Source organism: Sinocyclocheilus grahami, unplaced genomic scaffold (assembly GCF_001515645.1).
Source record: "Sinocyclocheilus grahami isolate Dianchi unplaced genomic scaffold, SAMN03320097.WGS_v1.1 scaffold50.1, whole genome shotgun sequence".
NCBI lineage: Eukaryota > Metazoa > Chordata > Actinopteri > Cypriniformes > Cyprinidae > Sinocyclocheilus > Sinocyclocheilus grahami.
Window position 1 is genome coordinate 1,522,721 of NW_015505229.1, and position 25,997 is coordinate 1,548,717.

Consider the following 25,997-nt stretch of genomic DNA (forward strand, 5'->3'; position numbering starts at 1 on the left):
CGCTTTCAGGCCGCAAGTAAGAGATAAAGTTACTTTTGAGTGCAACATGAAGTGGCTTTTGCAACTCATTTGACTTCCCTAATGTGACAAGTGACTGATAATCCACAGGAAAAATCTCTTGGATTTTATTTAATGGAAATTGATTGTGGAAAAATTGCCTCTATGAGACGTAGTTGGAGGAGAGGGTTGAAAAAGTGACTTTTGATAAACTTTAGATTTTTGTTTAAATAAATGCACAGTATATCTATATACCACATTAGGTTTATTATTTATTATTATAGGAATTTATTATTATTTTTTTCATAATATGGATATTTAATAGTGCATGCATGTACATTTAGATTGTCATAATCCGATCCTTATTTAAAGTTTTAAATCTTTAAAAACACTAATAATTTATTAACACTGTTAAATATAATCTTTAGTCATTTTCAAAATGTATTTTTTTTTGTACATTTTAAAATGTGATGCCTTAATTCACTTGTAGCATTTAAAACAAAGGATTTTAGTTTTTAATGTTTTATTTTAATTTCTTAGGCAAATTCCTATAGAATTATAATATCATCCAAATGTTATCTGACATAAAATGGGAAAAAAATATTGGTTTTTCGGCATCTTCCAGAATTTTAATATTGGTGCATTATTTATTTATTATTTTATTGATTTATTTACTAAGGAATTTTGCACAATTAGTGTAAATTTGCACATTATGATTTTGTTAATGTTAAACGGTTGGTCTCGTGTATTACTCCAGTGCTTGTGAAACACTTAGAATTAATCTGATTTAGTGCTTGACTTTGAAAGTGATGATGTCCCTTTGATAGCCCAATTTCCCTATTAGACATCCCAGTGAATGTGGTTTTGATCTTCAAACCAAAGCAAACTGTTTTATCGCAGCTGCCAACAGCTCAAAAATGTTGCCTTCCCAGATCCCTGTAGTGAGCAAAACACTGTCAGAACAAGACATTACAAATGTACATTTTATGAATGTCAAAGAGAAACGTAATTTTCTTATTTGCCTCAGATCGTCAGATTGGTCTGAAAGCACAGAAGGCAGATGCAGTTCTGGTGGTTCTGAGTTTGCTGCAGCAGAATACAGAGAACGCCCGGAGAGCCACAGCCTGCCTTTGGGTCCTCAGAGTCTTCTGCTCCTCTGGTGAGTCAGGTCTCAGATCAGTTCAGTTTTGTCTTCCTAAGCTATGAGATACTAGGGCTGGGTTTTGACACAAATTTCACGATTCGATTCGATTCGATTCGATTCTCATTCACAAGCTTTCGATTACCAATTAGATTCAATATTGATTCTTTTGGATATATATCAGGTACAGTACATGCCAAATTTTCTCAAGGAAAAAACATCTCTCAACTAATGCTGTAAAATATATATGAGAGTCAGTTGGTACTACATTACTATAATATTGAAGGTTAAAATTGACTGATTTGTTAAAATTACACTTAATGACGTTTTGAAAATAAAGTTTTTTTCTACTTCAATTATTAATTTGTTTGAAATATAAACATAATGGTGACTGTCATAAAAACTTGATGGATTTATTCAAACATAAATTAAACATTGAAGAACGGTAAATGAATATGTTATATGGTACACATATTTAGCAAAATGCCCCTCTCTACAGTTTATTTTTCAATCTGACTAATGAGTTTATGGTCACCAAATATGTTTTTCTGAGGTAAATGTGATGTTACGTGACATTGTTTGTTTACAAGCCGTTATACTGACGTCTTTGCGTGGCTAAAACACCGATTGAGCGATTACATGAGACAGGATACGGCTTGTAAAGTTATACTCTTTTTTTTAACTTACCTTCGGATGTTTAGTCATGTTTATTTTGTGCTGAAACTGGTATTAATGTGGAGGAGATGATCGTTTCACGTGCTCCTCGCGCTGCCGCGTCTGTTGAACTGAGGCGCTACAGCGATCTCTTACTCCACATTAAACAGCGCCAAAACGGCATTTATTGTTTGAATACTGCAATACAATGAAAATAATTTGAAATCTGAGACTTTGTTTCATATTGAAAGTACCAAAGCACAATGCTTATTGCGATTTATTGGATGGGAAGTGCCCTTCAACGTTCCGTCCATTAACTGAAAACAGGCCAGACTAATCGATTCTTGGTATTTAAGAATCGATATCGTTCTGTAAAAATAAGAATCGATTAATATCGAGATATCAATATTTTTTTTACCCAGCCCTATGAGATACTCATATAAGTTATACAGTCAAATAAGTTAAATCACTTTTCTGACACAAAAACATTGAGTGAATTGAGTTGAACAGTGAATTGATTTTCAAACAATTTTGCATGAATTAATCTTAGTATAAATCATGAGAAGCAAACTAAATAAAAACTATAATATACACAACTGCTAAGAAGTTTAGATTTGGTAAGATGTTTTGTTTTTGAAAGAAGACTCTTATGCTCACCGATGCTGCATTTATTTGATAAAAAATACCATAAAAACAGTAATATTGTGAAATGGTATTTCAATTTAAAATAACTGTTTCTATTTGAATACATTTTAAAATGTAATTTATACATTTTATGCAAAGCTAAATTTTCAGCAGCATTATTCCAGTCTTCAGTGTCACACGATCCTTCAGAAATCATTCAAATATGCTGATTCGGTGCTCAAGAATTTTTTTTATTATTATTACAAATGTTAAAAAATATTTTGCTGCAAATATTTTTGTTGAAACCATGATGCAATTTAATGCATTCTTGCTGAATAAAAGTATTAATTTCTTTAAAAAAAAAATGAAATTACTGGCCCCAAACTTTTAAACCGTAATGTAACTGAATTGAAAACAGCCATTAAACAGTAGCATCTAAAATAAATATCTATCTGGCTAGTTGCTCCCCAACGCTTCACATTTCACAGTCCAATTCCATACTAAAAAGTTCCAATTTTCATATTTTTCAACTTTACTTTCTACCTGTGTAACTCTGTGGTTTAATATAATTCTCATGACATAGCTTCTTTTGATGCACATCTGTTCATTTCTTGGTATCTGTAGTTATTTTCTACAGATTATTTTCTTATTTATCTTTCATAACACATTTCCACCTATAAAGCATTCAGGTGAATTTGCAAACCAAGCATTAGCACTTAGTGTGCTGTTTGCTCTGGAACTACATTATTACTGTATTTATGCACCCACCGTATTCATATCTAACTTAAAGAAGAATATATTGTGTTGTTGCTCTGCATGGGGCAGGGGGAGGTTGGCCTCCACCTTTGATTTACTCTTATTTGTGTGCGATTCCACCAGTGCTTGTTTTCATGGAAAATGTGATAACGGGTAAGCAGCCATAAAATGCAAATTGTCCTTTGTTGGTTTTTATTTCAAATGCAGTCGTCTTTTTGCTGTATGCAGAGTCGATAGTGTGGGGTCTGTTTATCAGTTATGTGACAGCTATCTTGTGAATGATACCGGCACAGGAAGTTTAGCTCTCAGGTTGTGACCGTGAGAAATGCACCTCTCGGTTATCTTTCCAAAAAGGCATCCAAAAGTCTTTTATGCTTTATCATAAAAGTAGAAATATATATATTTTTTGAAACACTAGACGTACAGGCTGCATACCCTGGGACGCCGAAGAGATTTCGCTGTAGCGACCGTCAGTGTTTCTGATGCTAGCTAGCCTTGTAGCAAGCACAATGTATTAATAGAAGAAATATCATCCGGGCACATGCCTTGTTTATAAGGGTGAAGTTTGGACTTCGGTGGTCTCTTAAAGTTCCCCCTTGAGTCTATCCTTGTGGAGAATGATCACCCCCGCACGAGATTGACAAGGGGGATCCAGTATATGGCACTATGAAATGCAATCTTTTCAGTAGTGTTGGGTTCAGCAATGTTGCAAAGACATTTTATTGTTGTGTTAATCCCGTCTCTGGTGTTTTAGTGACCACAGCTGACTTGCTGGGGAAGAACCGAGGGCTGGATGTGGTCTTCAAGCTTATATCTCCACACACCACCAAGCACTTACACACTGTCAAGTGAGTATCACATATCGTGTGGGTGCGTCATTGGCGTATGCTGATCTTGCTTGATAGTATGAATAGTTCTGTGTGCTGAAAGCGCTGGTCATTACATTAATCACACGCTTGCTTGCATTAGTCTAAATAAAGACGTATGCCAGCATAGACTGCTCTTATTTTGATATTAAACTGATTATAATTTATTATAATAATATATTTAATATAATAGTGAATGTATTACAGACTTAACTCTGGACTCTACCACAATTTTTTGCATTTTATTATTATTTTTGTTTCATAACATCATCATCAACAACAACAACAACAACAACAACAACAATAAAAATAATGTTATGCTAAACCCACTTTAGAACTAAAATAATAATCATTTTATTATTATTATTTTTATAGTTATATTGTGTCTTTAGCCTTAATAATAATAATAATAATTATAATAATTATAATTTTATTTGTTTAAAAATATTTTTATTCAACTTCTTGTGACGTAGTATCTGATTCTAAATGCCAATATCGCCTGGAATCTGTGTGATCCACTAAATGTACAGACATAATTTGACTTTCAGTGATATCAAAATCTTCCAACACCAGAAGGTCAGAAGTCTGACTTTTACGTCTCTCCGCAACGCGAGTCTCTCTCACCTGCAGGTGCAATCCTACTTCCCTTGCTATAAAGTGTTTTTTTCTGGAGTAAAATCCACAGAATTGCTCCACATGTGTTTTATCTACAAAGGAAAGTGTGTGGGTTCCTTTGAAATTAGCAGGCTGACTGTAGGGGGTTGTGCGTTTGTTTGCTGCGCCGAATGTGGTGTGACATATTATCAAACCAGAAATGCTAACACAATCGTAAGATGCGGTCCTCTGTGCGCTGGCCTTGTATAATTAGTGTCTTATATTGTAACCCGTTGATCAAATCCTGTCCTGGGAAATTTGCATGCACGATACAACTCAGTTATAGCAAACATGCTCATTGAAATGCTCAGAACATGCTTGTTTACTGGGGTCTGGCAACTGTGCACTGCATAGATATGTGTTAGCCAGGTGCTGATTGGCAGTTACTAGCCTAACTTGAATAAACAGTGCTTGACCTGCAGTGACAGGCAATGAATTCCCACATGAAGTGTGCAGCACTTGTTGAGTGTGTCCTGATGCTGCACATAGCAGCAAACCCTGATCCAAGCTGCATTCCGATTCAGAGGGTCCCTATGTAGTGTTCACTTCTCCCTACACGATTTGTAGGTGTGTGTGTGTGTGTGTGTGTGTGTGTGTTTGTTCAGCAACTAGCTGAATTATTTAGCATGTTTAATAATTTTTTTTGTAAAAATGCCTATAAATTGCCTACATAATGGATCAAGAAAGAGACTTCTGCTGATATTAGTTCTGGTTCGTTTATAACACTGGAAACAGAAGTTCAAGTCACACACTTGTGCACAGTATAAATACAATACAGGCCTGTTGCAGAAATAGTAGTGTGTAGTAGTGTGCTGGTATGCTTGTCTGCGCTAGTCTCTGAAGGACCAGACTATCTCGCCTCATTCTCTTGTTAATTTGCTGCTCACTGCCAACAGTTTAAGTGAAGTATCAGTGTCTAATTGACGGCCTGACCAATTAGTGGCCAGAGCTTCCTCCTGATTGTGTAGCTGCTCTTAAATCAGAACTAAAGACTAGAGCTAATCAATGGCTCTGCAAGTCCGTGCGATAACCTAAGGACCCTCTCTGGCTGCTTAACTCCAGGAGCACAGCTCTGTGAGGCAGACAAAGTCAAATTAAACTGCAATATTGAATGTAAGACTAGAACTGGATTACACCCACATCTGATACATGTATTTGTCGGCTTGGTGCATATGCATATTTTCTCCTCTAGTGCGTCCATGCCAGAATTCCCACAAGACAGGAAGTGTACAGGAGAGCGAGAATTGTAATTAGATGGCGTTCTGCTGTAATCCGCTGTATGTGTGCAGGGAGCTATCAGCAACACGATATGGAATCGGTCCAGTTTTCCAGCAGCTGGCAGAAGCAAGTATAGCGCCCTCTCTAGGCTCTCTACAGTTACCTGACGAGGCTTGTCTGATGCCCACAGCATGTGTGTAGTGTTTTATCTGCCAGATGATGATATTTGCAACAGTTTCAAGATCAGAAAGTATTTAATGTTTCAGATTTCCAGCAGAAGGAAATTTATCTGCCAGACATTTTATGCCGCCTCAATACTACACAAAGTTTGGTTAAAATAAAGAAGTTGTGATTTCTACAGTTTTCGCAGATCTCAATTGCACAAGATATCACCATTAAAATGCAATTACCATTACCTACCTAGCGTAATTTAACTTATGATGCATTAATAATTAGACAAACTATATTATCATAATTAGAATACAAAAATATAACACTCTGTCTATAAATATATCAAGTTAATAATAATAATATTAAATGGATAGTTTATGGAAGCATATAGGTAGCGAAATTCAATTTAAAATGCAATATGCAAAATGGCAATGCAATATTCAAAATGGCAACGCAGTATTCAAAATGGCAATGTATTTCTGTATTTAAATTGACATTTTCCATTACCCCATACGTGCAAAGTTTGGTGCAAAAGTAAAAGGAAAATTAAATTTTATAATTTACATTTGCCATTTCCAACAGTAGTCTTAATATGTAAATTGCATGCACATTTGAATGCTTTATAAGTTGCAAAATGAAAATGAAAATGTATAACAAAAATTGATTTGATATGTGTAACATGTTCAAGCAGAAATGGTAGCAAAATTATAATTTAAATGCTATTTGTCCTAAATGCATTTAGACTAACAGATAGAACACTTAGGATTGCATTTTCATCATGACGCCGTGGGATATTTGTAGCAAAATTCAATTTGAAAAAGCATTCCGAGCTGACCCTGCCCACCCTCCGTCAATCATTGCTTCAAGGCATAGATTGGCGGAAGTGTGTTATGTTTGGATCGTTTGAAACATGGCAGCTCGAGATCTGATAAGATCGCTGAATTCACTGGCAGATTCACTGGCACTCCGGGGGGTCCCCCCCGGAGTGCAACACATCTCCTTCGCATAGAGTTGATCAGGTTGTTGATTGTGGCCTGTGGAATGTTGGTCCACTCCTCTTCAATGGCTGTGCGAAGTAAATGTAGTAGAAGTACTACTACTACTAATTATTATCATTATATATGCTTTTATTGTTATTGTTACTCCTATTAATATTTATTTGACTTATTTTATCAATTTAGTATTTCTATTAATAAAAAATAAGCAAAACGATTGTGTGCACATGAAGTTTTTTTTTTTTTTTCTGCGAAAGTCACTTTTGGCTCTCTTTAGCATGCAGTATTTACTGTTCACTAATCAGTATAGCAAGAACAGCAAGAATATAATTTTTACATTTTATATATTTTGCGATTATGCATTTCACATTTTAAACACTTCAATGAGCTAATCAGTCTGGGAAAGTTGCACTTTCAGATCCAGTATCCCTCTTCGCAGAACTGTTTTGCCCACGCTAAAATCATGTAAACTGTCATTTATATATAAAGTATACTTCCTTGGCTTGTATCCCTCCTCAACTCCCAGTATGGGAGTCATGAACTTAAAAACACTGCAGTTCTATGACTTGCACAAATACAGCAATCTATAAATATTATTATCTGAGTATAAATGTCATAAGCTGTTCCATCCATCCGCTGACAGCACTTCAGTATCACTTGAAAGCGTATATATCTGTAGTACATACATGGGTTAAAAATGGCCTCTGAGGCCTTTACAGTGAGCTGCAAAGAGTTCGAATCTACGTAAAAAAAAAATACTCAGCGCACAGGCGGAACAGATCAACAGATCTTCCATATTGTCAAATTTGTCTGCTTTGGCTTTCTGCTGACAGCTCGGCCTCATAGCTCAAATCCCTGCAGAATATCTGCGCACTGATGCTCGTAGTACTGACTGATACCGCATGTCATTTCAAAGAAGCGACATGCCTTTAGCGTGGGGAAACAATGGCATTTGCCTGCCTCTGAAATTGCAATACGCCACTGTTTGTATTAATGTCAGCAGCATGACTCAAAGACTCCGACAGCGGCAGAGGCGAGATATGATATGATTTCTTTATGGAGCTCCCAATGTCCGCAAACAGAGAGGCTGCGGGTAAAGCAGCTTGACCATCCTGAGGACAGAATAGCGGTTTTGCGTCAGCGAGCTCCTGTGTGCTCCACCGCTGGGCTGTTTGTGCTCTCTTGCAGTTGGTGAACAGGGAGTGACATATTGTCTCTGTGATAGAGACCTAACAATGTTGTGCACTGTAGGGGTATGGCTACATACTGCAGTAAGTCAATGAGCTTTTCAAGATTTACCATGCCATGTGACCAGAGAAACGAAGAGAGAGAGAGACAAAGTATTGCCTAACCGAGCTTCTCTGTCTGTCTATCTATCTGTTTATCTGTCTCTATCTGTCTGTTCGTTCGTTCTTCCTGTCCATCTATTTACCACAATTCAGTCCATGAATTCAGACATTCTCCATTCATATGAGATTAGAATTTGCCTATTTTATGCGGAACATTCACCAGATGGTCCGTGAACAGACTATTTGAGTCTGAGTCTAGGTCAGCAAACAGTATCAGAGTCTGATAGTTGAATGACAAGGGCAGCATTTAAAGTCAAATACCCCCATGTAGATAATAGGCCCATTGCTGTTGCTCGCAGTGCATGTGTTTTCAACACACATGGTGTTGACATTGATCTGCTCAGTGTCTTGTCTTGATCCCAGCGGCGACGATAATGCTGTCCATAGCTGCAGTGTGACCCCTATCAACAACTCTCAGAGATGATTCCAATTGTGATGTGCTGAGAGTTGAAATTGGCTTGATAACAGTGTTTGTGCAGATGGCACAAAGGAGACCGCACACGCCTAGAACCAAGATTTTTTTTTTTTAGTTGAAGAAAAAGACCCAAGCGTACAATAAGACGCACAATGAAATGATTAATGAAATGAAATGAGAGGTATGTTAGAATAGTACGTCTTCTACAGTGCTAAATGGGATTTGCACAAGGAGAGCATGCTTCTGGCTCTGAAAATAACCAATAATAGCTCTGATTTTAGGGTTAGGCTTTGATTGGTTGGGTTAATCGAAGTGAAGCCTTTCTTTGTCTCAGTCTCAAATGCACCACTTGATTTGGTCTTACACAACATTATATGCGGCAAAGATGTAGATGTAGAAAGCAGAGGGCCTTTCTTTCTATCTATCTATCTATCTATCTATCTATCTATCTATCTATCTATCGTTCTATCGTTCTATCGTTCTTGATTAAGCTTTTTCTTAATCTTTATTTTCGGCTTTTCCATCTCAGAAGCTCAAAAACGTAGCTTGCTCTCTCCTCATATTTCAAGGCATTAGATTTTGTCAATCCGACAGGCCTGTGGCGATATTTATTGGCAGATTGTTGCAAATCCATTCATAATTATTCTACGTTTGCCCCGTTTGTATTGGGTAGAGGAATATGGAGACTCTGCTGAATCAGCAGCCCTGTCGCTGCAAAATAAATGCTTATTATCACAATGACAGGAATCTTTTTTTTTTTTATATATATATATTCAAGGCGGCAGCCTCTCCACCACCCCGCCAATGCTAAGTGCAGCTGGATGTGTGCCCACGGTACTTAGCTTTATGCGTCTTCAGAGGGGGATAGAATGGTGCACGCATGACGCAACTGCAGAAATTAAATGCCTCATATACATTTTGTAATGCCAGATGTGTTTTCTGTTGTTTCACAGGGCAGCCGCTGATGCTTTTGCTGCAATGTTATGCTCAAGTAAGTTCAAAGCTCTGTTCCAAAGGTTTTATATTTGTGTTTTTATTTATTTTAAGGTTTGCTGTCTACTTTATATAGTGCATACATAATTTTAAATACTATATAGTATCACTTTTGCAATTTTTTTTTAATCCTTTTAAACACATACACATACATACAGGTTATAAATTATTTATGTATGAAATGAATAAAATATATATTTTTATTATTCTCTCCGTGTGTGTATGTATGTATATGTGTGTGTATATATATATATATATATATATATATATATATATATATATACATATACACATACATACATACACTGTGTGTGTGTGTGTGTGTGTGTGTGTGTGTGTTTTAGTCCACGCTACCTGCAGTTCATCTGTCGTCTTGCAGGGGTCAGTGTGACTCTGTGAGTCCCATCTTTCTCTCTCCCATTGAGAACAGAACCGCTGCACCTGTTGAAGCTCTGCAGTCAGTGAGCCTGTGAATAACGTAATGCTCTGTGGGGCTTTTAGGAGCCTGCTCTAAAAGAAACACGTCTGGCCAGTGATGCCACAATTAATTCTCCTCGGTTTAGCAAAGCTAAGTTGTCTGTGCGCTTTTTATTTCTCCGGAGGACGTGGCAAGAGCTTGATAATCATCTAACGTGGCCATATTTCCTCCAGCGAGCTTTGCAGAAGTATTGTCATGTTTTATACACATCAGATATGCACTGCGACATTTGTACCAGTGATTATAAGACACAGAATCTCCGGAGTCCACGATGACAGGACATTTCCATATTCTGAGAAATCATATCCCACTGTATTCACAGATCCTGCTTTAAACTCCTAGAAACCCTCTGGCTACATTAGCAGCACCAAAAAATCCTTCAAGAAGTCCAAGTCTGATAGAAACCATCGCAGACATTAATATTTCAGATTGCTGTATTTGTGCAAGTCATAGAACTGCAGTGTTTTTAAGTTCATGACTCCCATACTGGGAGTTGAGGAGGGATACAAGCCAAGGAAGTATTCACAACACAGGCCTCGGAACTACCCAGAACAACGTGAAAGTGATGTTCTTTTTTCCCTTATTTCCTTTTGTAATTCCATCACTGATTGTTTTGCGCGCTCGTGGAAGTAAATACCGCTGACCTTCATATCACAAACACTCCGTTACGGCTTCCATTATGTGCACTGATCGCACTGATTGGCCGCTTTCCAACCCCTTCATCAGAAGCAAGGAGACTTCGGGCAGAGAGTCCAGCGAACTCCCTCGCATGGAGCCCCCTGCCCCTTCTCTCAGCGTCTTTGGCTTGAGAGATTTATGGAGGAACCAACTGAATACTGAGCTTGGAGGATTTTAAAACAAGGAGAGTGGAAATTCTTTTGACAGATTCGCAGGCGGGCTTTCAAACATTGATTTAATAATGTCACTTCAGTCCTGGAAAGAGATCAGCGGAAGACACACAGTGAATCTGAAACAAATCCTCTGCTCAGACGGATAGAAACAATGCAACCAAAACGAGCTAGAATTGAAATGGCATTAAAATGCATCACTTTCCATTTGGAATAATACCAAATGGCCATTTAATTGTAACTGTTTCCTGTGCAACCGTTTTAGGTGTTTGTGAGGTCCCAGAGGTCGACTTGTAAAAACATTTGCATAAGACATGGGTACAAAAATACCTCAATTTAATTGTACACATGAACTACAATTTCCACTTCACCAATAGCATTATGAAGAGCTGTTTGTCTGTTTGTAATGCTATTATTGAATTTCTGAAACCACAAAGAATTAAGTAGTTGGTCCCAATTGGACTCAAGGTTTTGTGCAGTGCTGCAAACATTTAGTTAATTTGAATAAGCAGTTTGGTTAATGTTTATCTGCTGATAGATAAACCAGCGACAGGTTTTTTTTTGTTGCTTTTTGCAGTCAGAGTTGATGGGTGTTTGCAACATTTTCCAGTCTGTATGTTCTTTTATAATGTTATTTTAATATTATTTAATATTTTACTTTTTTGTTCGTTTTTTATTTAGCATTTTTTAATTTTATATCTATATTTATACTGTTTATTTGTATATCTTTATTTAAACTATATTTATATATACTATATTTACTCTTAATATTTAAACTTATTTTTTTTTATATATAAGGCAGCTTTGCCTGAATTTTTTGGCATAGAAGGCAATCCAATAAGCAACAAACTCTGTGAAAAATCCATCCAAAGGGGCTGGCAAAACGAGACTTATTTTATATTAAAAATTAATTTGTGTAATCTATGTATTTCTATACTTATTCCAGTATTGCCTTGTTAGGTTAGCAACATGCTAATGCCAAACCCTAGCAGACAACAAACAAACAAGGTTTTAAAATAATAAAGTCGTAAAGAAAAAAAACAACAACTCCAATCAGCTCTGAATTCAGCGTTCATTCATTTAAAACATTGAATACTAAGCACAGCAATGATGTAACCCTTTTTTTTGGTTCATCTAAAGCGGTGATTAAATGAGGTCGCTTTTTGAATTCGTAGTGGACAGCTTGAGTTTATAGTAAAATGGCCATTTTGATACTGACCCAGTGCATTGTGATTGGCCGAACACCGCAAGAACTCGTCGGCAATGTAACGCCCCTTACCATAATCGCTAGCTTCAGCTTTCAAAGTAAATGTAAAGACAGAGCCCGAAAGGGGAGCAGAGTCGCGTGACAGACACAGTGATGAAGCTGGTATGTGTTTGTGATGTGACCCCCTCTCTCTCTCATTCTCTCTCTCTCACACACGATGCGCAAAACTTCGCATTTGAACAGTCAATAGCAAATACTTAAACTAATAACAAAACAGTAGCTGATTCAGAAGCGCCAGATTGTCATAGCAAAGTCAGAATTACCTCCTCTACTCGGTTCACGAAACGGTCGTCCATAAAATGCATCACTGTTCTGTTGTAAGTAATCTTAAAGATTCCTAAATGCATCTACTTTCAGAAGGCCAAATAAAGTGCTTTTGCTTTCGCCTAGAAACGCACAGCGTCTCCCTGACATGCTGCTTCAACACTAACTGCGGTTACTGAAACCACGCCTTCTTTCTTTGCGTGAACATTTGGGCCGCATTATGCAAATATTTCCACATAGTGAGGTAGATATGTGTGGGTGTGTTAGGACGAGACGTTTTAGGGGGCGTGGCAGAGTCTTAACTTTGATAAAGAATATCTCTTTGGTTTTGAGACTTTAGTCTTTGCAACTTCAGGGATCTTATCTATGCACAATCAGCTTGTAACACTCCAAAGAGAAAGGAAAACTTGAAATCACATCATATGACCCCTTAAAATATCAGAAGTTAATTGGGTTGCTAAGATACAGATTCTTGGCATTAACAAAGAATTGCGTCCTGGTGTTTTATTGCTTCTCATTCAGTATTCTCAGTTAGAATTGACAGTAAATATTGTACATTTAAAAAGGAAACCTAATTGTCACAGTAAGATGAGTAACACATGTTAGACTCAATCTGCTTGCTAGTTCACTTCACTAGTCTATACATATTTTATATTTATGTGTGAATGTCATTATAGATGTATTGTTTTTCTTAATAAAAAATAAAGGCCAAACTCATATTTCATAATGCCACTGTACATTTAACAGCTACAATAAAGATGTATGATGCATGTTACACAGCGACGTTATTGATACTAGCTACATTGTGTGTGACCTCGTAATTGCATTTCAAGTAATCGAGTCATCAGTGTCCTAATATTTAGTAGAACAAGTCCCTAGCTGGCCGTATTCTTGTTCATGATATACTGATTGCTGACATGGAGAATAAGGGGTGCTATGAGACATAACTGCGCTTAACTCAGGCACCAGACCTGTCACTGGCTTAAAGAACGGAAATGAAGTTTTAAGTCCATCTTGTTTTTGATCTCATTTAACCTTTTGTGCCATACTGAGAAATCTTTTCGCTCTGACAGGCAGAGTCACATGCTTTTTTGTTCCCTCTCCATCATCCCGGTGTTATTGCATTCTGTTGATATGGCTCTTTAGTGCCCGAATGATGTATGTTCTTATTACATTTTATTAATAAACAGCACAACAGAGTGTGACATGAGAAAGTGAGAGCAAAAGAGAGGTCAATTTGAATATGAATGATACATACAGATGCTTCCAATAAATATTAGCCTGTTTCTAACTTGCTAGGTAGCAAAAAAAAAAGCTTCTCCTCAAAAACAAATCTGGCGTGTATTCAAATGGACACGGTGTACTTTGTTAAATGGATGTCAGCCTCTTAGACTTTGATTATTCAGGAGCCTTCTGGACAAAGGACTTGGAAGGAATGATGATGAATGATATGCATCTTTTTTGGTACATTAAGACCCAGACAAATAATAATGCTATTGTGCATGAGCAAGGTTGTTTTTTTTAGATGCATATTCTGCCAGCAGTGGTAATAAACAAAAGTAGAGTAATTTCTTTAACGTTACCATTACTGTTAGGATAGTAACACATAGATTTTTTTCCAACAAGAAGTGTAGCACAAGATAAACATGCTCCTATATTTACCATATTTAACATTGTCCAATTTGTTTTAGCAAGTTTAATCAGTTTGTTCAGGTGGTTTTATTCAACTGGTTCAAACCTTAATGATTTAGTTTGCTTTAGCTGTTAGCAGTTTGTAGTGTTGCTAGCTGCTTTTAATATGATTAGCATTTAGCTTGGTAAGCTACCCTGATAGCACACGTACATCTCGGAGACATCTATTTGACGTCTGTATTTACATCTGCAAGACGTATTTTTTAGAGAGTTTGCTCATCTGCAATATGTCTATAGGCCGTTTCCTTTTAGATGTCAAATAGACGTCTATTAGATGTCTTTAAGATGTTTATGATTTAGAATGTATGTAAAACTGACATCTGAAAGACATCTGTCAGACGTTTGTTGACTGCAGACATCTGCAAGACGTATTTTTTAGAGAGTTTGCTCATCTGCAATATGTCTATAGGCCGTTTCCTTTTAGATGTCAAATAGACGTCTATTAGATGTCTTTAAGATGTTTATGATTTAGAATGTATGTAAAACTGACATCTGAAAGACATCTGTCAGACGTTTGTTGACTGCAGATGCTTTCCAGATCAAGAGACCTTTAACAGACATCTTGCAGACGTATGTGTGCTATCTAGGACAGTTGTCTGATAAGCATATTCTGACAAAACATTTCAGGTTGTTGGTCAGACTGAACATCTCAATTGTTATTTCATTTCTATAAATACCAAGTCAGAAGTAATAAAACATTTTCCATGAAGTACCGGTGTACTTCATTTACATCTGCAAGACATATTTTTTATGAGTGTTTGCTCATCTGCAATACGTCTATAGGACGTTTCCTATCAGATGTCAAATAGATGTTTAGAAAATGTCTATAAGATGTTTATGATTTAGAATGTATCTAAAACTGACATCTTAAACTCGTCTATCAGATGTTTGTACACGGCAGATGATTTCTAGATGAAGCGATCTTTAACAGACATCTTGCAGACGTACCTGTGCTATCTGGGATTGTAATACTGTGAATCAGTTTGTTTTGATGGTTTGTTTGTTAACAGCTTGTAGTGTAGCTAACTACTGTTATTACGATTAACATTTAGCTCGGAAAGCTACAGTTGTAGTAGCTTCTGTCTGCAAGACGTGTTCTCTGATGAAACATTAAATTTTTAGGCTGTTGGTTAAGCTGAACAGTAAATATCAAATCAGCTGTTTTTCAGTAAACTTTGATCTGGCTTGAATCAATTCTTAAGGTGAGGTTTCATTAGCAAATTTTTGGCGAAATTTTTCGGCCTCACACAAAATTCCTAATCACGTGTATGGATTTCATCTGCGAAAATGTGCAAATTAATGCTAAATGTGACCACATTTTTACTGCTTTAGGGAGAATCTTTATGTTTCTGGGTAAAAAAACAACAACTTTTTCCTCTATTATAAAGATATTGAATGTTCTCTTCTTGTTCTTCTGCAGAGGTCAACTGTCGGACTGCCATCGCGAAAGGCTACATCGCAGATCTTCTGAAGCTGTACGAAGACTGGCACAACAATGACGTCAACCTTACAAACATTCCTATCCTTAGAGCCCTACTTCATTGTCTGCAATGTGCCGCCAAATCAGCTGTCGGCAGAGATGCCCTGGTCGCTGAAGGTGGCATTAGTCTTCTCTTCCAGACCACTCAGGTGATATTTTGGCCCACTATTTGGTCCCAAAGTTCTCGTTATTTGTCATATCATGGTATTTTTTTGTACTTTGGTACTTTTTTTTTTTTTACTACTGTCTGTAATTACATTTCTCTGTTCCTGATGCTTTCATTTTTGCCTTTTGAATCATACTGTGCTTTACTTGCCAAGTAAACCGACACTAGACATTACCATGCTCTGTCTGCTAATGTGCTGTAAAGAAGCTATTTTTTTCTTCTGATGCATATTTTGCCCAGAGGAAATGTCACTTGGAAATCACATGTAGCGCCTTTAAGTATTTATAACCGATTGCATTTCATCTGAAGACCTGCTTGACCATGAAAGGCCTTGAATTGCTGGTGGAACCGGCGATCCAGCTGATGAGGAAGTGCAATCCCAAAGTCCCTCTTCCACTGACCTCAGATAAGAGTGCCTTCAGCTTTCCTCTTCCTGGGAGGCCTGTCGATGACTGGGATGCTGATTTAGGACTTTACGGTAAGGTTTATGTTCCCTAGGTTTTTAAGCCAGGTTCTTTATTACACTGCCAAACACCCAACAGTTACTATTATTCTCCTCTCACAGTGTGTCCGTTAGGGTCGCTGAGTCTGTATATATATATATATATATATATGAAGAGTTTTGTTCCAAAACGCTATAAATCCATTTAGATTAATTTGACTAAAAATGTGTTTTCTTTACCAAGAAAGTGGCAAGATGAAAACCACTATTTTCTGTTTCAAACTTTCACATAGCATCTTTAGGTTATAATAACATTAACAATTCAAATCCAGATTTTGGTTTTCAAAGATTTTTATAAAATCCCAAAATGCAATAAATCCATGACACTTTTTTTTCCTCAAAATGCAATAAATGCATTGAATCAATATAAAAGTAATTTTTCATATTGAAACTGTTGAAAATACACAACTTACTTAGTTGATCCACAAAATGACAGCCTCTGAACTTGGTCAATGCTAATCTTATATACAGGCACTGGACTAAAAATACATTCAATCAGTCATCGCTCCCAAAATGAATTCAACGGGTCATCTTGTTAATGCTATAAATTAATTACAACAATAAAATAAAATTTCATCATGAACATACATGAACAACAATATCACATTAAACCACAGAAATTCCAAAATGACATTTCCCTTACATTCAACTTGTGAATGTAAGTGTATTCATCTTTGCCATGTTACATTCATTTAGTTGACTAGTGCTATACGTTGTATTAACAAAAACATTAATTGCATGAATAAAAACACTTACACTGACAAGCTACGCAATATCACGTTCATAATCGAATGCAACTCATCTGCAATTATGAACGCGATATAGCAGTGATCTATGGCTCTGTGTATTAAATGCCGCTCCATCTGAAAGCACGTGATGGAGATTTACTATTAATCGCAGAACCGGCTATACTGACGAGATGTGCATGACAATCACATGCGATTTATCATGCAGCCCTAAGTTTGTTTGTTGATCACAAAGTACAAAGTAGATGAGGAAAGCTAGGAAGCCGGGTGTATTCAAAGCGCCGCTATTAATGTTTACAGTGCGTGGAATGGTGAGCTGTGATTGGTTGAGCGGATATATCACATTCTGCAGAAAAGTGAGACTGGCGTTTGTCACAGTTTGGAAAGAAAGGGAGAAAACATGACAGTATAACTTACAGTGTCCCAACTTTTTTGGAATTGGGTTTGTATATATATATATGTATTGTGTATATATATATATATATATATATAGTAGAATTATGTAATTTTATAACAAAAATGCACATTGCTTATTTCAGTTCATAGCCATACAAGCTCCCTGAAACAGCTATGATTGTTCAGACCTGTGCTGTGAAGCAAATGTCAATACCGGTACTTGTGAAAGCAGGCACTGTGAGAAATCAGTTGTTCTTAAACAAGATTTAGAGGCCATTTTGATGCGTTTTTCCGAACAGTCTTATGTCTGCTAAAAGAGGGTTGCACGGTAGTTAATTTATGTGCAATACTGCTATACAGCATGTTTCTTTTTTGACTAGGTCATCATATGCAAATGTTCTCTTTGAACAAAGTCAGAACCTGTGCAGCAGTAAACAAGAGCGAAGGAAAACAAAAAACGGAAGACATGCTTGGCCAGAGAGCAGCAGATTTCTCTGACCCACAATAGTCTATACTCACTTGTTTTGCAGGGAGCTCTGAGGTGGTTGCCCAGGCAACCCTGCCCAATGACACCGTGGGTGCTTGACTCAATACCGCATAGTGAAGCGTGTTAGCGTGCACATCTGTATGTACTTACCACACATCACAACCTCGTGTGCTTCAATAATACTCCTTTCCTCCTAAACCGATGCACAAGAGTCTAGATTATTGATACTTATAGATCCAGTCACCACGCGGGAGTTTTCCTGCTGGGCTGTTCTCACTAATGAGTGTCCCATTGCTTTTATCTTGAACAAGGATGAGAGCTGGGAAAGCCGATATCAGACTGAACAAAATGATTATCCGTTATCGTAATGAATAGTGCGGTTGACTTGTTATACCCGGTGGGATGATGCATGTTGCCACCACTATCTAGCTCTGCGACCCACCATGTTTACTAATCGAGGAGTTTCTGCAGGATTTTAGCACTGTTAACATGCTAACCGCTAACGTTAGCATGCTTTCTGATGTCAGACACTTCTAAACGGAAAGCTGCGTGTGGCATGAGTGATCCATAACGCTAAGCCTATTTGCTGTTCAGTCTGGTCAGGCAGCAGATAAGATGATGTTAATCTTCAAGATGCCCAGATTCGAGTGGACTAGCTCTAGCACTTCCTTGTCACTTCGTTTCGATTAGTTTTAAGTTGTGAAAATCACAGGAAAACACCCTCAGGTGATGTAAGAGATTACGGCAGTGGTTTAGTATCATCTGTCTGTTACATGTACAACTGTTTTCAAACCCTGTTGAAGAAAAATATCTAAAACCAGCCTTTATCTTAAGGTGGTTTGCTGGTCTTAGCTGGTGACCATGCAGATCAGGCATGGTCACTGGCTATTTTGATGGTTTTAGAGGGTTTTGGGGTGCTTTGCGATCAGGTAAACCAACTTAGACTAGCAAAAGCTTGACTATTTTAACACGAAAATGGCTGTTTTAACAGCATCTTGTAAAGCTTAAACGTGGTTTTGACATGTTAGCAATGTTGCCATTAACAATCTTAGCGCTCATAAACTGGGTTGTATTACTTCACAACCTCACATTAAAATATATGACTTGTCATAATTTATCACATGGTTAATTTACTCTGCAGTCACGCCAAATCAAATACCTTGAACGCCATTTTTTAAAAACATTTTTATATAACCAGTCATTTGGTTTAGCAGAGATGGTTGTAAAATTATAGGGATTTTAGTGTTATGTTTTGATCTGCAGTCATCATATCTGATGAAAGCCTGTGAAGCGTATTCAGCAGAGTCTGACTACATTTATTTCAGTTCAGTTATTTCAGTGAATATTCATTTATTTAAAGAATCAAGTGTTGTTATTATTATTATTATTATTATATATTTAATTAATACCATAAATTATTTATATATGTATATTTATTTAATTATATCTATAAATACCATAAATTATCTATATACTGTATACTGTATATATATATATCTGTCTATGTATATAAAATATAATGTGTACAACATATAAAATGTATAGTATAAACTTTATACAGTATGAAATATTATATAATACTGAAAAAAAATTATATTTTATCTATTGGAAATAAATAAATGAGTGAATGAATGAATGAATGAATGAATGAATGAATGAATATCTGTCCTCTCTGGTAAAGCAAACATATTCCAGAGTATGTCTGGCAGATGTCTGTTTTTATGTGAGCGTATCAGAGGCTGAAAGAGCTAATGTTTGAGCACTGTTTGATCCTACAGATGAGCTGCCATATTTTGCTCATCTTGACATTTACGTCTTAGTCTTGCATGTTGTTTATCTTTCTTTCTTCCTTATTGAAAGATGGCAGTTTTGGAGATGACAGTGACGAAGATGAGGAGAATGAGGAGCCAGACAACAGGGACTACGTGAGTGTTTTGAGATTTGCTCTGGAGGAAGACGTGAGCGGCGCCTTCAACACACGCACGCACAGATCGTGCTCTGTACAATCCAGCGTCGTAATTTTGACAGAGCGAACGATGTGTGCGTAAATTCCACTGATTCATTCTCCCTCCTAAAATGTGATTGAAGAGCAGGTTCTGCGTGTGACAGGAGTCTGACACAAGCGACTTCCTGTTCTCACATAACTTCAATAATAGGGCCCCTGATTCAGTCATAAATCAATGACTTCACAATCCCGTCCCTGCTGAAATGGCACCGCCAAACCAAAGTGCTTCCTTCCTCTTCTGCCCTACATGCACTCTTCAAATACTGCAAATGCGTTTCTTTATTTCCATGTCTGTGCCCCATCGTCTTGCCATAACATGGTGCTTAATGACTACTCTGTAGTGTAAATGCGTGACTTTTACAGTGAGATATTACTAATTTTTGGTTAGGTGTGACCCTAATATGCCCACGTACCTCATATCACATTATACTTTTATATAGAAATATTGTATTGGACAGTCACTGAAAAACTTTTGCTTTGTGAGATGCCCTCAAAAGATGTTACTTTTGTAATATCCAGTAAATAACTTATTTTATTTACTTGCTGCTTTTTTTTCATTCAAATTTGGCTGGGTGGTTAATAACACATTTTTCTGTGGTGTGACAAACTCAGAACACATATTTAATATTGCTTTACACAGACTTTAAGTTTTGCAATAAGAACAGCTGAACATCAGTTCATAAATAAAATATATAATTGTTTAAATAAAATATATTGTTTAAATGGTTACTGCATTGAGTTATTATTTGTAAAATGCTTAAAAACACTAAACTGATTAGATGTATACTTGGTTTTAATAAATAGAAAAGCCTATTAATTATATTGTTAATGTAAAAATACAAAATAGATTTTCATTCTGGTAGTGTACGTAAAAAAAAAAGACTGAATACTCTATAATCCAGAAACGTACTCATTATTTAATTTAATAGAACAAAACAGGCTCAGAGCACGTCCACATTTTTTTACCCACTTATGTTGGTAGAGAGGAATAATAAAAGAACTTTAAGAGGCTATAAGTCAATAATAATTAATGCAAAAAATTATAAAATAATAATTAAAGCGCATGCTCTTCAATTGCATGCACAAAGGCGCCGGCGCGCTGTAGCCTGTGTCCTTTCATATCAAAGCGCAAAATGAACTACGTGCATGCAATGTTGTGGTTGTGGTCGTGTCAGATCCGCGTCACGTTCAGCAGCGACAGCTCTTAAAGAAATAACAGCCAAAAATAACCTAATAACCAGCTGCAGTGATGCCTATTAATCAAAGGACGAACATCTTTGCCTTCTGCAGCAGTAAACACAAAGCATTGCACCTCCATACCTACATCAACAGGATTTACAGATTACCAATTAAGCTCAAATGACAGCATTTGAGACAAATTTCTCGTTTTCTTAAAAAAAATCTGGAGGTTACAGTGAGCCATTTACACTGGAAGTACAAGGGGACAATTTTGGAGGATTTAAAAACTAAAACGTGAAGCTTTTAATTTATAAAAGCACTTACATCCATTTTCTGTCAAACCTTGTGTATTATTTATATGTGTATATTATAGCCATTTTATGGTTTATACTGTTACGTTATGGCGATGAAGATCACATTTGGTATAACTTTACAGTGATTTTCTCACACTTAAATCAAATGCATATTGATTTTTTTTTTGTTTTTTTACGGTTTGCGACTATTGCAATGGTGCATATTTGAATATTCCATTTACTTCCATTGTATTCTTTTTTATTTATTTATCTATTTAGTTATTTATTGTTAAAGAAAAGGAGGGACAAGTGGAAATACATTTTTGTGGTGATCAACATTATTCTTAAATGTTTTTGTATCTTAACAGAAAACTATATAACAGAAAGGATTAGAAAGTGAATTTACCACACTTAAATCAGATGCATATCGATGCATTTTTTTTTATTTTACTGCAATTTTTTGTATTATTGAAATATGTGTCTTCCACAAATTTTCACTTCCATTGTAAGTGCCTTACCATTGTACTGGAACCCATATATATATATATATATGTATATGGGTGGTGTGAGCGGATGTGGCGGAAGACGAAACTTGAAATACACTATAGCATACTGTATATAAAGACAGCCTTCGTACTTTCAATGTGGAACTAGGCAAAGCTAGACAGTCATTCTTCTCAAACCAAAATGCAAATGCAATGAGTTTGCTTCCTTCTTTTCTGAGAAGATCAATAATATCAGGAAGGCGATTAGCACATCCCCAAGTTATGCAGAGGTTAGACATATTCGACCACAATATCAAAAAGAAGATATTTTCAAAGTTTTTAAATTCCTTGTTTTATTGTTGTGATTATTGTTTTTATTTTATTTTATGTAAAGCACTTTGAATTACCATTGTGTATGAAATGTGCTATACAGATAAACTTGCCTTGCCTTGCCTTGGTGTGATATTCTAGTGATAACTGCACTCCAACCGTTTCACCATTTGTATCACTCCGCTTGCAGTATTTCTCACAGCGAATGTGCTGTTAGTTTTTCTTTGGAATAATGTGGCTGATAATGCATGCATAATAAGGAATGTGAATTGAGAATGTAAATGGGGTGAATTTTGATTTCATGTAGACATTAATCCACTCTTGAGGAATATTTCAAAGAGGTTTTTTTAAAACTGTCAGCATCTCTGGGGTTTAGTCGTTGCAGCCTGGCGTGAAAGTTACGAGTGTACTGCTCTTAATTGCAGACAGCCAGGATAAAGTTTATATGAAGTGTCTCTAAGTGCACTTGGGGTGCATATGGACCTTGTGTGGAAGCAGTAAGAGATTTTGATGGGAGCAGGATGTGCTATAATACCTACTGCAACGGCACCACTATGCAGCTTAAGAGCACAACAGGGACGTGGTTTGTACTGAAAATGACCTCATTACGCTTTAAAAAATCAGACACTTGTGCTTGGGCTCTTTACAACGGCGGCATGTTTGCCTAACTCTTCATCTTAATAGAGTGATTTTGTTCCTGTTTTTGCTGACCTGAAGACTTCTGGGGAAAAATGAGGAACATGTTGTTGGCAGAATGTCCACAGGAAATGATTCATCTCATCTCTCAGAGGTTGCAATAATTATGTGATAGCTTTTCACTTATTAGTCAAAGAAAAATATGTGTGTGTGTGTTCGCATGTAACCTGTTTTCACTAAAAAACATTTGACAAAACAAAAACAAAAAAAAGTTATTTCAAATATACACCTTTGGGCTCAGAAGCCACTGAATGTGTTTCTAATTAGCATTTTTCTTATGTCGTATTATTATTATTATTATTATTATTATTACAATTTGGGTTAGGGATTAAGAATTTGAATTCTCATTTATGCACAAGTTATATATTATATATTTAAACATTATTATTATTATGGTTAGGAATTTTAATTTGCATTAACGTGCAAGTTATGCATTGTATATTATATTTTATTATATTATATATTATACGATTTCAGTTTGTGAATATTTAAATTTCAATTTGTGAATTTGAATTCTCATTTATGCTTGTTATATATTTTAAACAATATTATTATTATTCATATCTAAGTCATTATACATTTACATTAAATTAAGCAAATTAAAGTGATCTATGAATAGTGTTGAATTTGAAATATTTCTTAAAATACATTGAAAATGTTTATTTTCAGATTTTACATTTTATTTTGAATTATATTATATACAGTCTGGATATTTGGGCATTTTGGAGCTTTTTATTGAATTAGAATCATAAATCAATGCATGGAAAATCATAAAACAATATCAAACCATTTTAAAAGCTTGTTTCAGAATCTTTGGAGATTTTCATCGGCTGTTAACCCTGCTGCGGGTCAGCCAACCGTAGAGCCATTGACAGAAATGAGTGATGACATTTCAAGTTCCATAATATGTTCAGTGTGACTCTTCATTTTAAATGTGTCACCACCCTTCCCATCATGAGTGACTGCTATGGTCTTGATTGACGGCTCCTCTCGCAGCACAATAACACGCCTGCGGCTGTCTTGCAGAAATCCCTGCTTGGCTGCCTTTAGCATGCGGATGAGTTCAAACTAATAGAAATGTCAACACACCTCCAGTTCATTGACGTTCAACTCCCTCCTTATTCAGATATCACCACTATTTTAATTCAAATCATATAACATGATGTACTACTGCTGTTGAAAAGCGGCTTTTCCTTGGTTCATTTCCTGCCGCACATATAGATTTGTAATTCAGGTCTCCAAAGGAAATTACAAGCTACTAATTCACTTTTTTGTTTCAATTTAACATTTTTTAAATCAATTCTGTCTGCAAATTCTAGACATAAAGGCTAAGCAGTTCCTTTAATGACAAGTTATTAAAGGAATAGTTCACCCATAATTGATAATGTCATTATTTACTCAACCGCACATCAAATCTCGTATTTGATGTATTTGTCCCATTTATATGCACAATTAATTTTATTTGTTTAATACTACAGCTGTATTAAAGAGATTCATTTGAATTTGTCATTATGTAAAAAAAAAATTGGGAAAAAAAAGATTTATTTATTTTTGCTTGATCAAAGCATAGTTTAGAACTGGATTTTTGGACATTCATTTTAGTAGTGTATGGATTTTACACTTGTTTTTAACCACAACTTTTGCAAGCCCTAGTATCAAACAATTTAAAAATAAAAATTCAAAGCCTATACTCAATAATATTGTACATCAATTTGAATGTTCATCATGCATTGTCATTCTTTTGGTTTCAGTTTTATATATATAATATATAATTAATATTATATTATATTATATTATATTATATTATATTATATTATATTATATTATATTATATCGACACCTGCGCCACTCACTGGTCTCAAGTCTCACGGTGGAGCTCCGGAAGGATACAAAGGAGGAGTGATGACAGGGAAAGACGAGAGAGGACCAGGCCTGGATTTTATTTTGTGTTTATTTTATTATTAAAGTTTTGTTTGAATGTTCGCCGGTTCCCGCCTCCTCCTTCCCGTGACTGCGAACTGTGTTACAATATTATATTATATTATATTATATTATATTATATTATATTAATGCAATCGCTAGCCCTGGTGTAAAACAATCAAAATCGAAAAACCTGTAATTGATTATAATAATGCATCAATCTGAATGTTCATTATGCAATTTTTCATTGTTTTCTTTTGGTTTCAGCTCAATACCATGGAAGCAAACTGTCCATCCTAGCCCCCCTTCACTGTATGTGTCTTTGATGTTTTCTCCCATTATCATTAAATGCCACTGTGATCTGGAGATGCTGTGACTGGATTGGACACAGGGGTTGTAATTAATCGCTGCATTATGCATGCTGTGCAAAATACCAAGATGAAAATAATTTACAGCAGGACATTCATGCCAATCAGTTCCGCTATTAATCTTGCATGACAACGATGCTGCACCTGTAATCTTCGGGCCAAAACAAAGGCCCTGATTAAACAGGGTTTAATTCATAGCATCACGCTAGGATTCTGTAGAAGAGAACACGGGTAAAACTGCAGAGCTGTCAAAAATATTGCAGGCTAGATAAAGGGTTGAGATGTGAAACATATGCCCTAGAGAGTGAGATTGGCACGGAGCTTGCGCTCTCAAAGGGAGGGGAACGGAAGGGTCTCTTCCCCTGAGGACTCGCCTCGGGAAAAAAATGTTTTACCTTTGATCTGCAACTCTTTGTGTGATACTGTACAGGACAGCCAGGAGTTGAAAATTAGATGTGCATTTCATTCAGCATGACACCAACATACCTTCGTTTCTTTACTGAGTCTAAGCTCAAGACTCAACATGATTGTTTTGTTCCGCCGCAGTTCCTTAGTCAAGGCC

At 36.2% G+C, this 25,997-nt stretch overlaps 1 protein-coding gene across 1 annotated transcript in view; it reads left to right on the plus strand.

Annotated features, from left to right (window-relative positions):
• The window catches only part of LOC107583140 (cytosolic carboxypeptidase 4-like), a 239,594-nt gene that overhangs the window by 90,592 nt on the left and 123,005 nt on the right, over window positions 1–25,997 (plus strand). Inside the window, exons 6-12 of the mRNA XM_016269254.1 lie at window positions 1,025–1,156; window positions 3,927–4,020; window positions 9,794–9,831; window positions 15,803–16,011; window positions 16,338–16,506; window positions 20,020–20,084; window positions 25,045–25,047. Of these exons, the coding sequence (XP_016124740.1) occupies window positions 1,025–1,156; window positions 3,927–4,020; window positions 9,794–9,831; window positions 15,803–16,011; window positions 16,338–16,506; window positions 20,020–20,084; window positions 25,045–25,047 (710 nt within the window). The remainder of the gene's footprint in view (window positions 1–1,024; window positions 1,157–3,926; window positions 4,021–9,793; window positions 9,832–15,802; window positions 16,012–16,337; window positions 16,507–20,019; window positions 20,085–25,044; window positions 25,048–25,997) is intronic.